The 17,512-nt window shown below is 39.3% G+C and overlaps 1 protein-coding gene across 6 annotated transcripts in view; it reads right to left on the reverse strand.

Moving 5' to 3' along the window:
- The window catches only part of SCEL (sciellin), a 314,001-nt gene that overhangs the window by 37,240 nt on the left and 259,249 nt on the right, over positions 1-17,512 (reverse strand). For 5 of the 6 annotated variants that reach the window (XM_033948694.1, XM_033948691.1, XM_033948695.1 and 2 more), the window contains 3 exons: positions 14,994-15,050; positions 12,632-12,676; positions 4,125-4,181 (listed from right to left, as the gene is read on the reverse strand). In XM_033948694.1, the coding sequence (XP_033804585.1) occupies positions 4,125-4,181; positions 12,632-12,676; positions 14,994-15,050 (159 nt within the window). The remainder of the gene's footprint in view (positions 1-4,124; positions 4,182-12,631; positions 12,677-14,993; positions 15,051-17,512) is intronic. The other variant, XM_033948696.1, reaches the window with a different exon arrangement.

A 17,512-nucleotide genomic window follows, 5' to 3' on the forward strand; every position in this document is an offset into this window, starting at 1 on the left:
CTGAGGCAGGCCTTACGGCCAAAACACGTACTTGTTTGGTCTTAACAGTGAATAAACAGATTGAGCATCACAGGTCGTCTCTTTTATCTTCTTTTGATGAACCGAAGCAACCCATAAAAACACCTTCCCAGACTGGAGCAGCCTTACCGACCTCACACCCTGACACAGGTACTGAATTATAAAACCCCAAACCTGAGCTCCTTTTTCCCCCGAACAGTATAACTGGCTTTCAACCACCCCGACCACCACCTTACTACCTCCCTGCTCCCTTCACACCACCTAAATGCCTCATGCCTGCCAAAACTCCTCACAACAGCCTTCACCATAATGCTCAACATGTAATGCTCAATGTGTGTGCTCTTTTCAAAAAGGAATATCCAGTCACCCAGATTTTCCATTAGCAGGACTGTTTTCTGCCGAGGTTAGTCCAGATAATCGTCATCCTACTGTATTTATTTTTAATTTTATACACTTGTGCTTCTAAAGAGCCAACACAGTGAAGTATAATGAAAAATAAACATTATCCTCTCATTCTAAAACTTTCAAGCTTATAGAATACTAGCATTTATATGTTTATGTGGACAGTAGGTGGTCTAAGTTGGACTATCCTTAAAGCAGCTAATGCATATGATATAATCTCTCACTAGAATTCATGTGTGCTGATTAAATAATGTATTTAGGAGCTGACATTTAGAAATTATGGTGTTCTATGTTAACACATATAAATGCCATCCCGTTCTCTGCACTGTTCATGCTCCTCTCCTGCTCACACAACCTTACAATTAGACACTAACCATTTCAGCATGTAACTGTAGATTAGCGATTGATCACACCAGTGCCAGTTGCATGTGTTAACCCCCAAATTCTATATATGGCTCCCAAAATTGGGTGCTGATCCCAGTTGTATGCCCAACTAAATTGGCTTACAAGCCCAATAGGGCTAATAATTAAATGCTAATTGGCAGCAATTTGGATATGTGGGCGACAAGCTTTAGAAAGGGATAGTAGCCTTGAGGAAACCCTCTGGGTGAAACATGTTGGCTTATTAATCCCTGAGAACTCGACCACTTAAGCTAAGTATTTAACTATTATAAAAACTTTAACGGCATATTTTAAAAAACTTTAACAACATCCAACTATAAGAAATTTATTAGAGAGACCCGGTGAGGACTGAATGCATAAAGCCGGATGCTATGAAAAACATTTGAGTATCGTGGTGGCATTTCTGAGGGTCTAAGTGATTAATGGTTACAAGTGAGGGTGTGAAAGAGGTGGTCTAAGCTCCTATATATAAGTACTTTGACACCAAATGGCAATTTCAAGAGTAAGTGCCATTGTAGAATAGACTCAGTCTTCAAGAAAACCCATATTCTATAAATGGTATGCAAATTTCTACGCACAAAATTGCACCCGATCCTGAAATGAGTGTGCAACTAAATTGGCTAATGAGCTAATTATGCCAATAATTGGGTGTTATCAATTATTGGAGTTAATTGGCAACAATGTGGGTTTGCATGCGCCTCTTGCTAGGTGCTATTCCATAAACATTCATATTCCAAATAAGGTTAGAGTGTAAGATCCTACTTTCGCCAAAAACATTTCGCCGTCCTCGTCCAATCCATCATCCTTTCCAAACTTGACTAATGCAATGCCATTTACTTATGCCTAACAAAATAAAGTCTTCAAAGACTCCAGCTTATCCAGAATACTGCAGCCAAGTTGATCTTTGCAAAACGCAAGTCTGACCATGTCTCCCCACTCTTGTCCAATCTTCACTGGCTCCCAGTGATTTCCAAAATCCATTTCAAATGCTCCTACCTGGCTTTTAAGATCATTCACGGCATCCTTCCTCCCCTAATCCCACTATCCTTTAACTCCTCGAGTCCTGACTCCACCAGACCCGCCCAAAGATATAAACAATCTTTCCCCTCTCTACGTGGTATTCTCTATGCAGGTAAACTGGGAAAATCTCTTCTCTTCAAAATTACAGGTCTCTGGAATGACCTTACTATCCCGTTGCAGAACCTGGGCTCTCTCCAACTATTCCGCAAGCAACTGAAAACTTGGCTCTTCTCTAACATGTAATTCTATTTTCCCCCTTACTCTTCCATTCTATATATAAGCTCATGTAAACCTTTTCCTTTCTCTTCTTATATTTTAAGTTCTTATAAACCGTGCCGAGCTCCACTTCCGTGGAGAGGATGCGGTATATAAACTTAAGGTTTAGTTTAGTTTAGTTTAGAAGGGGTGTGGCTATGGGCGGGGCATGGCCAGATCCGTAGCAATCATTAAAGATGCATGCAATATGACTGAATACCAGGGATCTGTGCCTAAATTATGTACCAGGATTTACACCAGGTTGCAGTTGGTATATCCTAATGCCCAAAGTTTGGCATGGAAATTGGCTCTATGTGCTATTCAATAAATGACATGTGACTCAGAGTACCACTTACAGAATAGCGCTCCATGCAGATTTTTTTCTACACTATTTTTCTGAATGCCATTTATTGAATCTAGTTCAAAATCATTGCCTAAATTGTGTACCCAGTTATAGAATTCATCCCTTTATAATAAAACACAAATGTAGATTTTATGAATGGCTGCTCCTAAAAGAACAGGTTGATTTACAACACATCTAAACAAATCAATTAAATCCATAGATATAAAACAATCCATATACATAAAAATACTAAACTGCAAACTGAGCGCAAAGTGTAGTGTGGAGTACATGAAGAAAATAGTACAAAATATCCTGAAATGCAAAATGTCAAATTTCAGCATCTGATGAGTCATTTCGCAATAATAAACTTTCACATATCCCCCCTCCCCCCCCCCCCCCCCCCACACCTTTTACTAAGCCACAGTAGAGGTTTCTATCGTGGCCTAGAATGTTATATACTCTGAAGCTCATAAAATTCCTATGAGACTCAGAGCATTTAGTGCCCCAGGCCACGGTAGAAACCGTTACCATGGCTTAGTAAAAGGGACCAACTATCCATCGTGTTTACTTAAAATCCTTACTAATGAGTTGCTGGAATGAAAAATCATATAAAATAGATCAGTAAGGCAGAATTTTGCAAACATGGAACATGTATAAAGGCTTCACCAGCCCATTTTCACAAAATACAAACCACACATCAGTGAAGTGTAGTTGATATTTTCTGTTGTCCCAGAGCCACTTGGTTAGCCCTGCCCCAGCTAAAACCCCACCCCAAAACCCAATACCTACAAAATCTACTTTTCTCCAACTAACACATTCCATTCTTCCTCTTTAGCACTGTAGTTCAAAAAGTTCTTCTTTGCCTCAACTTGACGTGCAAAGGTGTTGCTTGGGTCAGCCAGTGCTATTTTGACTTATGGGATTTCATCTGCCTTAAGAGGACCTGAAGGCTCTCAATAGTAGGCAAGAGGGATCTTAAGGTGATGGAAAGGTTTGAAGGCAGCTGAGCAGGAGGGATTAAGCAGGTTTGGGTTTATTGACTAATTAAGATCCATATGCTGAGACATGCCAGGGAGTGTAGGCCTGAAGGGAGAGTTTGTTTGAGAGGAGGTATTCTGTGTGACAGGGGTTAGAGCAGGGATGTCAAAGTCTCTCCTCGAGGGCCGCAATCCAGTTGAGTTTTCAGGATTTCCCCAATGAATATGCATGAGATCTATTAGCATACAATGAAAGCAGAGCATGCAAATAGATCTCATGCATATTCATTGGGGAAATCCTGAAAACCCGACTGGATTGCGGTCCTCGAGGAGTGACTTTGACACCCCTGGGTCAGAGTGTAAGATGGGGTATATACAGGGCTGACTGATGTTTTAAAGACCTATGGGGCCAACAACACATGTTTCTTCTTCCAGAATGCACAGATGTTACCGCTGCTGGGTATGTCTGCACATTAATGTCTATATGTCTGTTATCTGTGGCAGTAACATCTGTGTTTCTTCAGGTTTGTTTGTTTTTGATGTATGGTTTTCATTTTGATTTAGCTATGATATTTTCAGAAGTAGTTCAAAGTGAGTTACATTTGGGGAGAGTAGAAATTACCCTGTTCCATTCTTCATGGCAGATAATAGCAAATCATACAAGATGCAAATCATACTAAAAATGTTCCTTAAAGCATGTTGCTTACCTTGTGCTGCCGCTTCCTCCACTATGCCTTACATCAATGAGATTATCAAGCCCTTGGCTACATTTAAAACAAAAATGAACTAAGTTAAAGATATCATATAGGGAAAATATCAACAAAACATTTCAAGAGATGGGTTGTACAAAAATAGTCTGACTGATATTCAGCCAACATATAATAATGAACAGACTGGAAAGGGTAGATGTGAATCACTTGTTTACTTTTTCCAAAAATACTAGGACTAGGGGGCATGTGATGAAACTACTAGGTAGTAGATTTAAAACAAAATGAAGAAAATATTTCTTCACTCAACATATAATTAAACTCTGAAATCCATTGCTTGAGAATATGGTGAAAGTTAGCTTCACAGGGTTTAAAAAAGGTTTGGATAATTTTGTAAAACAAAACTCCATAACCTATTATTGAGATGGCAGCATAGGATAAGCAGCATAAAATCTGTTTTACTCCATGGGATTTTGCCAGACTTGTGACCTGGATTGGAATCAGGATAGAGTGCTTGATGGAACTTCAGTCTGTCCAAGTATGGTAACTCTTACGTTCTTATGGCAACGGACAGTAGTAAAAACAGTAATTAAATGCTGGGCCCTCTGTGGGCTCTCTGCATTGAATTTACAGTTTGTTTAAAGGCCAACTACTGCATGCTCGGTTGAGTCAATATTCAGAAATGAGAAGCTACAGGTTAGTGCACTAGGAAGACCGGAGTAGCGTCTCCTCAATTGTTCACCATCTTTAGCACATGCTGATTGTTTGCAGTGACCAAATTCCTTACAAAGGAGGAGAGGCTTCCGAAACAGAGCACTGTTGAACTTATAATAATAATAATAACAACTTATATACTACAGGACCGTGAAGTTCTATGCGGTTTACAAAGATTAAAGATGGTACAAATTGAATGAATTTAACAGAGATGAAAGATAGAGGTTAACAATTCAAGGGAACCAGAGTTGAAGAGAAGGATTGTGCGGGTCAGTTGTCTAGATACTTCAGGAACAGATATGTTTTTAGGTGTTTCATGAATTCCCCAAATGTGGAAGGTGTGAGCAATTGTTCTAGATCTTTACCCCATAATGCTGCTTGGTGTGAGAGAAGGTATTGGTGGTGTCTCTTGAGCTTATTGGGGGGGGAAAGAAGTTCAAGTGTGTGCTTCTCTTATGTCTGTTGGCTGAGAAGGAAAAAAGGTCAGTTATGTAATTAGGGCCTAGGCCATATAGTGCTTTAAAGCAGAAACAAGTGAACTTAAACTTTGCATGTTTCTCCATCGGCAGCCAGTGCAGCTGTTGGTAGTAAGGTGTCACGTGGTCAAACTTCCTCAGCCCAAAATGTTTGACCGCTGCATTCTGTATTAGTTGTAAACGTCGCATATTCTTTTGGGAAATTGCTAAATAGGCGATGTGATAGTAATCAAGTTGACTCAGTACAAGGGATTGTACCAGAATTCTAAATGCTGACATATCAAAATATGCTCTAATGGATCGAAGTTTCCATAGAGTGAAGAAACCCTTCCTGATCAAGGAGTCCACTTGGTCTTTCATGGTTAGGCACTGATCTAGTGTTACACCCAATACCTTCATAGTAGTCTGAATAGGATAACTAATTTTATTGATGCATAGTGGTGTTTTGTTGTCAAACGGATGTGGCGAGGCTACAAAAAATTTTGTTTTTTCTGAGTTAAGTTTCAGTTTGAATTCAGTCATCCATTGCTCCATCAAATTTAGTGCTTCTGATGCTTTGGGAGTTACTTCCAAGAGAGAGTTAGCAAATGGAAATGATGATCGTAGAGACATCTGCATAACTGAATAATTTTATCCCCAGTTGGTTCAATTGTGCACCTAGTGAGGACATGTAGATATTGAAAAGCAATGGGGATAGTGGTGACCCCTGCAGTATGCCGGATGAATTGCTCCAGGAGTCGGAGAGATCATAATTGAAACGTACTTGATAAGTACGGGACATGAGGAAGCCTCGAAACCAGTTCAATACCTCTTCCCTAATACCAATTGTGTCCAGGCATTGTAGCATTTTTCCATGGTCCACTAGGTCAAAGGCAGAGCTCATATCAAACTGCATGATCAGGGCATTAAGGCCCTTGCTGAACAAGAGACGTAGATAATCTAAGATAGCTGCAATTACTGTCTCTGTACTGAATAGTGGTTTGAAACTGGATTGAGTTTCATGTAGGAAAGAGAACTGATCGAGATATTCCATCAATTGGGTATGTACTAAGCCCTCCATGATTTTTACAATAAGTGGGATGGATGCTATTGGTCTACAGTTGGTTACCAGTTCTGATGAGTCTTTGTTATTTTTTTGAATTGGGGTTATTATTATATGACCGTAGTTTGTGAGGAACTTTCCATTTCTATAGGTTGTGGGTTAAGTAATGCAGCAAAGATAGTTTAAAGTCTAGTGGAGCCCAAGATGGCCGACGGTCCCGGACGCTGAGTAGCACGCCGGAGGAACTTTTGAAACTTTCTTCTTTCTTGAAAAGATTTACCTACCTAGAATGCCGAAGAGGAGAGGCCGCAGCGCCACTGGAGCCTCGCGGCGTTCGGCGGTCCCCTCGTTCAGCAATATAGAAGAACTCCTGCGTCGGATGCAGGATATCTCGGCAGCGTCGGCACCCCCGCTGGAGACGCCTCAGAGGGGCGGAAATGAAGTGATCTCCTTGGGGCTAGAGACTACGCTGAGCCCCGACGCTAGGGCACCTCCCCCACCTCCTCAGGTTACCAGCTCCCCACGAGCAGAGGAGCTGCCGGGAGAAGGCAGGCACCTATCCTCGGAGGCCAGGGAGAACAGAGAGGGGAGCGTGGAGATGGACTCCCTGAGTTTTCAGGTGAGTCCAAGAAACACCGAGGACTTGGAAACATCAGGGACTATTTCAGACAAGCAAAAGGATTGCCAGAAACAGCTGATAACTGGTGAGACTATTCAAATTTCTAATCTTCCATATGTTGTTGAAAAGCCTAGAGAAGTGACACTGGACTCAATTTGGGATTTAGTGGCTGACCTAGCCAAGTCTGTCAAGCCCCAGCTTTTGCAGCTGGAAAATAAAATTACTCTTCAGGAAACTGAGATAAAAAACATAAAAGCTGAAATTGGTGAATCTAAGAATTCTATTGAGAATATACAACAGGAGTTAAAAGTATCAAAACAAATTAATGAACCAATAATAAAAGATAATACAAATTTGCGTAGAAAACTGGAAACTTTGGAGAATTTTTCTCGTAATAATAATCTTCGACTGATTAACTTTCCTAGGATAGCCTCGGTAACACCTAGGGATATGATGAAACGCTATATGTTGGAGATTTTGGGTATTCCAGAGGACACATTACCACCACTTACTCAAGTATATTACCTACCAATGAAAGCTATTAAATCACCAACTAAACAACAGGAGAATAATCAACCACTTAATGTCTCAGCAATCTTGGAATTTTCAGATAGAGAACTTGTATCTCCGGCAACATTGCTTCTTACTGTGGCTCTTGCTCCAGATAAAAACTGGTTGCTTAGATTGTTCTTTAGGAATAAAATGAAAGAATTTCTTGGACAAAAAATATTAATGTTTCCAGATTTGGCACGGGAAACCCAGAGGAGAAGGCGAGAGTTTCTTTTGATGAAGCCAGGTGTTATATCTCTTGGTGGGACTTTTTTTCTACGACACCCTTGTAAATGTGTAATACAATACCATATGAAGAAATATGTATTCTTTGAACCATTCCAATTGACAGCCTTTTTGGCAGGAACTCGGCTGGATGAAAGGAAATTAAAATCAAAGTGAAGTGCATTTTAATAATGGTATCCTTCCTCAGCCAAGGGATCTTGTTTTCCTAATATTTGAATTGATAGTTGTTAGTATTTGTTAATGTGTCCGCCTTATCCTTCTTGGATCTAATTTTGAGGACTTGAGCTGAATTTAAGCTAAACATTTATTTTAATTTTATTTGATTACTATGTATTTTACCTCTGACTATTATTTTCTTGCTTTTCTTCAACTTTCTGTACAAGTGGATACTTGATTTATAATATGTAAAAATTTGATAAATAAATAATAAAAAAAAAGTCTAGTGGAGCTGTTTTTATAATTTCTGGGGGACATGAGTCCAGTGCGCAGTAGGATTTAGAGTATTTGTTATATAGTTTGATATAATTATTCCATTTCAGATCGTGAAAGGAACTCCAGATCATGTCTGCTGGTATTTTATTTCCTTGTATGTTAGCTATTTGGTGATCATTAGTGTCATTTGTTGAACAGTTCTTTCTTAGGTTTTTGATTTTTGAATCAAAGTGCTGTGTTAAATCATTTGCTGAAGGTAGATTAATAGTGTGTACGAGTTGAGTGTGGCGTGTGGTGTCAAATAAATTTGTAACTAAGTTGAACAGCTATTTTGTATTGATTCCTTTTGAGCTAGTGCTAGATAAGTTGATTTTGGAAGAGTAGAATGCTTTACATTTGTCTTTTATCAGTTGTTTGTAGATTTTTATGTTGGATCTCCAGTTGTTGCGGTCTGATGATTCTCCTGTTTTTTTCAAAATTCTTTCTAGACGTCTTACTAGTTGTTTCATTTTTAGAAGTTCAGTGTCAAACCATTTGTTACATTTGTTTACACAGCTTTTACTAATTCGTTTAGGGGCAATTTTATCTAGAATGGATGTGCTAGTTTTCGTCCAGTGACCCAAAAATCGACTCCTTCACCTGTCTCCGCTTGTAGTTCATATTGTGACCAGTATTCTTCTGGGTTAATATAACCTCTTGTGTGATGCTCTCTTTTTATCTTGGATGTGTTTTAGATTTTAAAGGCATCCAGCTTAACTTGAAGTAATAAGTAAAATGGTCAGACCAGATATTGTGACACCAGGTGCCATCAAGCAGAGAGATGGCAGGGTCTAAAATTTCCTTTGTGGACATAGCTACTACATCTAAGTGATGATCTTTTTCATGTGCTTGTGTGGGTGGATGGAGATTGTAATTGAGTAGGGTGAGGAAGTTTTTAAATTCTGTTCTAACTGGATTGTCCTCTTCGTCTAGGTATATGTTTATGTCGCCTGCGATGATATTGTAGGAAGGAATAATGGAATTATGTAGAACAAATTCACAAAAGTCCTCTTTGGCTTTTGGCCAGTTTTTCAGTGGGACATAGAATAATATGCAAGATAGGGATTCTTCTAGTTCCTTACTACTGATTTTGCAGGCTAATATTTCTAATTGATTGGTCATTTTGGAATCCAATAGTTCAAGCTCAAAACCTTCCTTGAGAATAATTGCTAATCCTCCCCCTTTTCTACCCTCATGGTTTAGCATGAGGATTTTAAAATTATTTGGTAGAAGATCAATTATTATTGGATCGTTTCAAGATAATAACCATGTTTCGGTTAGGAAAAGACAGGCTATTTGCTTTCTGATGATCCAATCTTTAATTAGAAAAGCTTTGTTCCTGACAGATCTAGTATTAAGATATGCACAGGGGATAGAAGCGGATGTGATAGGTTTGGTAGGAGTAGTGGTTCTAATAGGTTTTACTTCCCTTATTCTTTTTTTAAGGCTTCGTCATTGTCTTCCCTTATTTGAGATTACATTAATGTGATTTATCCTGTATTTATCCTATCTTTACCCCGCACCACTGGAAAAATATCAGATAAGTGTTGAGTAGATTATACATACTTATTAGTGTTATTTATTAAGTATAAGTCTGATAATTCTTCACACTGAGGAAGTGTGTTCAGAGGTTCAAAATGATATTGAGACTTTAAACTGTTGACTATTACTCTTGACTATTACTTTCATCATATGCTGTAAAGCTATTTAATTGATGTCATTTGGCAATTCAATGTACAATTCAACTGTATTTATTTTATTTTGTGTTTTACATTCACAACCATTCATAGATTAACTCTGTTAAGCCACAGCAAATGTCTCACACATTCACAATTCACACTCATCACATTGACATATTTTCCACTCTCCAGACACAACACTTCCTTTTCACTTTACAGTACTTGAATATCCTTTTATCATCTTTTTATTTTTATCCATTTCCCATGAAACAAATTTTTCATCTAATTTTTATGGTACAATTTACAAGGCAAGATAGGACAGCTTTTTATGCTAGGTCTGAATTTTGGGAACTAATCCCTGACATGCCCCCAGAGTGGCTTTGACATAGCCAGCTTATACTTTGGTGCTAACTGGGCATTTTAAGCAGCACAGACAAGTTAGGTTCCACTGAAAATGACTAGATTGTTGCATATAAGTGAGTGAAGTGGTCAGTGGTTGGACCCTGTCAGCTAACTCACTTTGAATATAGGCCAAGGTATGTTTTTGCAAGGGCATTTTTTTTAAATTATTATTATTATTATTACAGTTGCAGTTTTAATGTTTGTTACATTGTAACATACTTTGGCTGAGAAGGGAAATACAGTATTTAACAAATATTCCAAGAAACTCTGAAATGGACAACTAATATAAATTAGCCTTCCCTTCCTTTAAGGGAATTAAATCTGTTGGGAAGCTCAGTTGATCTTTTGTTTTCAAGTTTGTAGAGATCTGGAATGAACTTCCTGACTCCATTAGGCTTTTAAGCCAGCTGCAATTATTTTGTAAATTTCCGAAAACTTTGTTGATCTCACAATTTATAAATGGTTTAACTACAGCCTCAATGAAATGATAATATTATAGTTATTTTCTTATGCTTTTCTTATGTACATTATTTTTTAATTAGTTCTTCCTTCTCCTATGTTTTCAGCTATATACTCTAGTCTTAATTATATGTGAACTGAGTCGAGCTCCACTGGGAGATGACCCGGTATATAAACCAAGATTAGATTAGATTAGATTAGATGAAAACAGTTATACACCAGTTACCAGTACCAGATGAAACATTTTCTGTGGAAGATGCCATACTGTGAAGCATAGCAACAAAACCAGAGAAAACAAGGGGTCCAACCTTGTCTGCAGTGAAAAACCAACCAACCAGAAACAAACAATCCAAAACTGCAGGCGTGTACACGCCTGCAGTTTTGGATTGTTTGATACTGTGAAGCATAAAATTAATGCTCTAGTCTTTGTATTTACTTCCTATTTTATAAACATCTGGTCCCAAAGAGGCTACAGAATGAAATATAATACATCAGATAAAACATGGCTTCTATAGATGGCTGATCCTAAAAGGTAATTTACAACATATCTAAACAAATTAATCAAATCCATAAAGCAACAGATATTGTACCTCTCGGGTATGGTGACATGTACAAAGGGGATTCAGTAAATGTGCCAACCAACAAGAGTTCGTGGTTCAATGGCACCAACATAGCATCTCTCACCTCCACAAACACAAGTAGGGCTCAGTGGCCCCTGATCAGCACTCTCACCCTCACAAAACCAACAAGAGAGGCTCAACTGCTCCAACACCATACCTCCCACTCCAGCCATATCCTCTTTCGCCCTAACTGTTCCCAAGAGCTTCTTCCTCTCTTTCTCACTCTTTTGCTCATGACTTGCACATCAAGTAGTTTACAAAGTCAAAATGAGAAAAAAGAAAGAAACGCTAATTATTGCATAGGGCAGGAAACCATAACAGGAAAAAAAAAATAGGCAGAGGATTAAATAGAGATAGAGAAAGAGCTTGGAAAAAATTCAAATGAAATCTAAAAGATTTAGAGACACTGTGCTCCATTGGACAGATTAGCCACATTCTATCTGAATGCTTGAGTAGAAAGAAGTCATAAGAATTGCCTTGAATCCGGGAGTGAAAATGTTTGTTTAAATGGCAGTTCACTTGTATTGAACACTCAAGCATTTGGGGTTTTGACCAGTGATTGAGACATGACCTGCTTCACTTGCCAATTTTAAGCAGCATTGTGGCTTTAAAGGTCTCTGAGGTCTTTTGTCCCCTTATGCTAAATATTGGTTTGAGTAGAGAATACGGGTGCTTTTGTTTTTTTCACGTTGAGTGAAAATTCAGAACATACGGGGAGAAAAAGAGCATTCCAAAGTGAAAAAGTGATATGAGAAAAAGCACATTGATGCATAGATTCAAGCCACGCTATGACTGCCGATAGGATATCATATAGCAGTTTTAAAGCTTTGACTACCATGGGCTGAAACTTGCCCAGATATTAAATGCTGGGCTAACTGCTGAGCTAGAACCTAAGCAATTGCAATCCAAAATTCAGTACCAAACAAGGGCTCGATGGCACCAACATAGCATTAGTATCCACATAGCTAAAAATATATTTTTAGAATGGAAAGGCTGTATATCAAATGCATATGTTATACCATACCAGTACTACTGCAGTTCAAGGTAAACTAGATTCAGACATAGTAGTTATTATTTTGCTCCCTTATTCCTGGCAGCAGAGATCAAATCATTTGGAGTAAATGTCAAGGGGGGAGGGGAAAGAATAAACTGAGTTAAAAATGCACAGTAAAGCATGTTTTTTAACACTCTAATAAATAGGCCTCTCACATGTCAATTTGCTTAGCTTACCTTCCTGCACCACGTTTTACATCAATGAGATTATCAAGCCCCTGGCTTCATTTGAAAGAAAAATGGACTACGTTAAAATTATTGCAAATCAACACAGGGGAGAATATCAAGAAAAAATAGCAACAGATGGACAGAAATACAGTGTGTTTTCCAAAACTATTTGTTTTTTAAAATTTTCAGTCACATAGGGCTCTTTTTACAAAGATGCGTTAGCGTTTTTAGCGCACGCACAAGATTAGTGCACTAGCCGAAAAATTACTGCCTGCTTTAAAGGAGGTGGTAGCGGCTATCGCGTGGGGCATTTTAGCGCGTGCTAAAACCGCTAGTACATCTTTGTAAAAGGAGCCCATAGTTTTGATATTTGATGCTTTGTCATATTGGCCTAGATTCTATAAAATCCACCTAAAGTTGGGTGCCAATATTGGCATCGATTCACTTTAACTTAGGTGCCAATATAGAATCATGCTTAGGCAACACACAGGGGCTCATTTTCAAAATACTTAAAACACACAAAGTACTATAGAAACCTATGGTACTTTATGTATCTAAATACTTTGAAAGCAAGCCCCACAGAGTCCTAACACTTAGGCGTCCATAATTTATGCCATGGTTTTCTTCACCTAAAGTTATGTACCGATATCAGAGCCTAATGGCACCTAATTCACAAAGAGGTACCTAACTCAAAAACACACCCATGATCCCCCCTAAACACACCCACTTTTAATATAAGTACTTTGGGCTAGGCATGTATTTTTTTTTTATACAATCAAGTTTTTCAACTTATGTGCCTAACTTTCAATTAAGTCCAATGAAAGCCAAATGTGAGATGTTGAGTGCCATTATTGGAACCAATTAAGCCTATTGATCAATTAAGTTGGGTACTGATATCAGCACCTAACTTTAGAAGGACTTTATAGAATCTAAGCCTTAGGGTTTGATTCAATAAATGGCGCTCAGAAATCAACACCTAAAAAATCAGCACTAAAAGCTATTCTACATGAGTAGCTATTATAGAATAGCACTGAATACCAATCACAACTTACAACCAATTTGGACACACATCCCCAGTATTCTATACCATTGCATGCCCCTGATCCACCCATGGCCATACCCCCTTTTGAGCTGTGCACCATGGGATTTGGGCCCACATTGTTATAGAATAATGTAGCAAATCCAATTGATGCCAATTAGTTCCAATTACCACCCAATTATTGACACTAATTGGCTTGTGAGTCAATTTAGTTGAGCACACAACTTGGATACTCTAATTTAAAAATGTTTACTCATAAATAAGCACATTGGTACCGACTTAGGGCTAGATTCACAAAGGAAACCGATCGGTTTGCAACCTCTTTACTATCAAATTTTCCTTTGGCCTGATTCACTTACCTCTCCTGTAATCCGCTTCAAATCCGTGCATGCAAATGAGATGAAACGCATGCAAAGTAGGCTGGGATGCAATTCACAACACCAAATTTCAGATCTGACTGGGCTGGCCAATCACATGAAGAAGCGACTGCTGGGGACCATTTGAAAATGTCTTTCCGACTGGAAGCCCTGCTCTCTGCCCTAAAATCTCTTCTGCCTGCTCGCCCTGAATGCCGCCCTGTTTCTTATCTCCTACTGCTCGCCCCACATGCCGTCCTGCTCTACCTCAATCTTCCCTGAATCTCTCCTGCCACATCGCCCTGCGAGCCCGTGATTTTAACCCGCAGGTTTACAGCGGGTTAAGACCACAGGCTCTCAGGGCTAAAATTAACAAAAAAAAGTTTTAAGTTACAAAAAAAAAAAAAAGGTTGCGTCTCGGACGGGCTGCGCAGATCGCACAACAGCGATCCGTGCAGGCAGATGGGAGCATTCCTCCGATCGCCCCCATCTGCATATTTTTCGTTCCTGAATTCGTCGGACCTGCCTGGATCGGGCCCGATCAGGCAGGTTAGTGAATCTGGGCCTTAGCATTCTGTAATGGCAATTACAAGAGTAATAGACTCATAGTCTGTAAAAATCTTTAGATTCTATATATGTGAAAATTTCTGCACAAAACTGCACACTAGCCTGAGATGCATGCACAATTGGCAAATGGTGCCATTAATTGGGTGCTAACACTCAATTATTAGCGTTAATTGGCAACAATTTGGATTTGCATTCACATCTTGCTAAGCGCTATTCTATAAAGATTTATATGCAAATCTCATAGCATGTGACTTAAAAGAGGTGAGGCATTCATTAAAGTTGCGTGCGGTTTTACAGACTACTAGGAATCTATGCTTAAATTATGCACTAGATTTCAACTAGTATAACTCCTCATGCCCAAAGGGAGAGTAAGCTGAATTAAAGATGCAAATTAAAGCTTTTTGCTTACCTTGTGCTGTTACTTCCTGCACTGCGTCTTACATCGATAAGATTATCAAGCCCCTGGCTTTTTTAAAAAAACAAAAAACAGACTAAGTTAAAATTATTATAAACAATGAATGGGAGAATGTCAACAAAACATTTCATGAGCTGGGATGTACAGAAATTTTACCTGGACAATATTTAGCCAGCAGTGGACAGTGACTTTTTTGTTTGGTTTTTTTGTCTGCCACCGGTACTAAAATTGGAAACTCAATGCTGGGCCTTGTGCGGGCTTCAGTATTGAATTTTCAGTTTTGTAAATGTCAGCAAGCAATATTTAGACTTAACTGTACACGAGCTAGCACATACACAGGACATCTATTTATGCAATCCTATATAGATCCTTAACATAGCGGGTTAGCTCTGAATATTGGGTGTTAACTGAACTCCACCCCTGAAACATCCCCTAAACACCCTTGACCTAGCTGGCTTACACTTTGGCACTAACTGGTCATTTTTTGTGTCACTAACTAGTTAAGTGCCACTGAAAATGACTGGATAGTCACATACAAGTGAGTTAACTGGGCAGCGGCAGCTCCTGGCCAGTTAACTCACTTTGAATATCAGCCTGGCTATATTTTTGCAAGAGTCATTTTTTTTCTTTTCTTTTTTCTTTTTACATTTACAATTTTCAACACTGCTACATATTTTGGCTGGGAGGAGAAATATATAACTGAAACATTCCAAGAAACTTTGAAATAGACAATACTACCTCTTATTGGATTTTATGTGTATATTACCAGTACCAGATGAAGAAAATTCTGTGGAAGATACCATACTGTGAAGCATAAAATTAATGCTCTACCCTTTGTATTTATTTCCCATTTCAAAAACATCTGGACCCAATGAGGCTATAGAATGAAATACAATAGATAAAATATGGCTTCTATGGATGGCTGCTCCTCAAAGAATAAGATAATTTACAACACATCTAAACAAATTAATCAAATCCATATTCAAAAAATAACAGATATTGTAGCTCTAGGGAAGGGGTGCCCATAAGTTCGATCGAGATTGACCAGTAGATCATGAAGGCAACGCGAGTCGATCGTGGAGCCCATCCCTGGCTCAATGATATACTCGCATTGCTTTCACATTCTAACTGCTTCCCGACGCCGTAAAGAGGACACTGAAGCGCCAGGCCGACCAACCTTCCTCACCCAACGTCAATTCTGATATCGTAAAGGAAGTTGAATTTAGAATTGATGGGTGGGGAAGGCTGGTCCCGGCACTTCTGCGTCCTCTTTACGGCGTGGAAGCAGGAAGAGCTCAGAACGCGGTGGTGGCCTGTTCCCCGATGGCGGTGGCGATGGTGGCCTGTTCCTCGATTGTGGCAGCGGTGGCTTGGGGGAGAGCAGGGAGAAAGAAAGGGGGGGGGCAGGGAGACAGAAAGAAAGAAAGAAAGAAGGGTAACAAAGAAAAGGGGGACAAAGATAGAAAGGAGGCATGGAGAGAGAAAGACAGGGAGACAGACAGAAAGGGGGCATGGAGAGAGAAAGACAGGCAGACAGACAGAAAGAAAGGGGGGCAGGGAGACAGAAAGAAAGATGGATGGAAAGAAAGGGGGCAGGGAGAAAGAAAGAAAGGGGAGGGGGCAGGGAGAGAGGAAGAATAAGTTGGGGGAGGGAATGAGGTCTGGAGGAGAGGAAACATAAAGGAGGCTGAAAGAAGGGAAGAAATATTGGATGATTTTATTTTCAATTTAGTGGTCAAAATGTGTCCATTTTGAGAATTTATATCTGCTGTCTATATTTTGCACTATGGCCCCCTTTTACTAAACCGCAATAGCGGTTTTTAGCGCAGGGAGCTTATGAGCATCGAGAGTAGCGCAGGGCATTCAGCGCAGCTCCCTGCACTAAAAAATGCTATCGAGGTTTAGTAAAAAGGGAGGGGGTATATTTGTCTATTTTTGTATAGCTGTTACTGAGATGACATTGCATAAAGTCATCTGTCTTGACGTCTTTGAAAAAACATTTTCTCTGCGTACAGTGTGCTATGTGTTTTAAAAAATTTTATTGTTGGTAGATCATTTTGATTTGGTCATTTTAAAAGTCACTCGCAAGCCCAAAAAGTGTGGGGATTCAGTAAATATGTCAAACCACAAGAGGGACTCAATGGCTAGTGTTGCCAAATTTTCTCTATTAAAAAAAAAAAAAAAAAGAGGACACTTGGTCCCACCAACCTCTGCCCCATTCCACTCCATGCCCCACCCCCACATGAACCTCTCCAAGATCAGGACCACATTTGAAGGGCATTTGCACATGCATGGACATCATTGCAATGACATCACATACATGCACATATATATGACATTATCACATCAACATCCACGCATGTGCATACTGTGACAAATCTAGCTCTCCTCCTAGCTTCGTCTCAGGATTAACTAGGAAGAGCAGTAAGCCCCTATGCAGGAGAGCTGACCAGGTTAGCTCTGCTGAGTATGATAGCACTGACCTCCCTTGCACTGAGATTGTTGAAACAGAC

Source organism: Geotrypetes seraphini, chromosome 6 (genome assembly GCF_902459505.1).
Source record: "Geotrypetes seraphini chromosome 6, aGeoSer1.1, whole genome shotgun sequence".
NCBI classification, from domain to species: domain Eukaryota; kingdom Metazoa; phylum Chordata; class Amphibia; order Gymnophiona; family Dermophiidae; genus Geotrypetes; species Geotrypetes seraphini.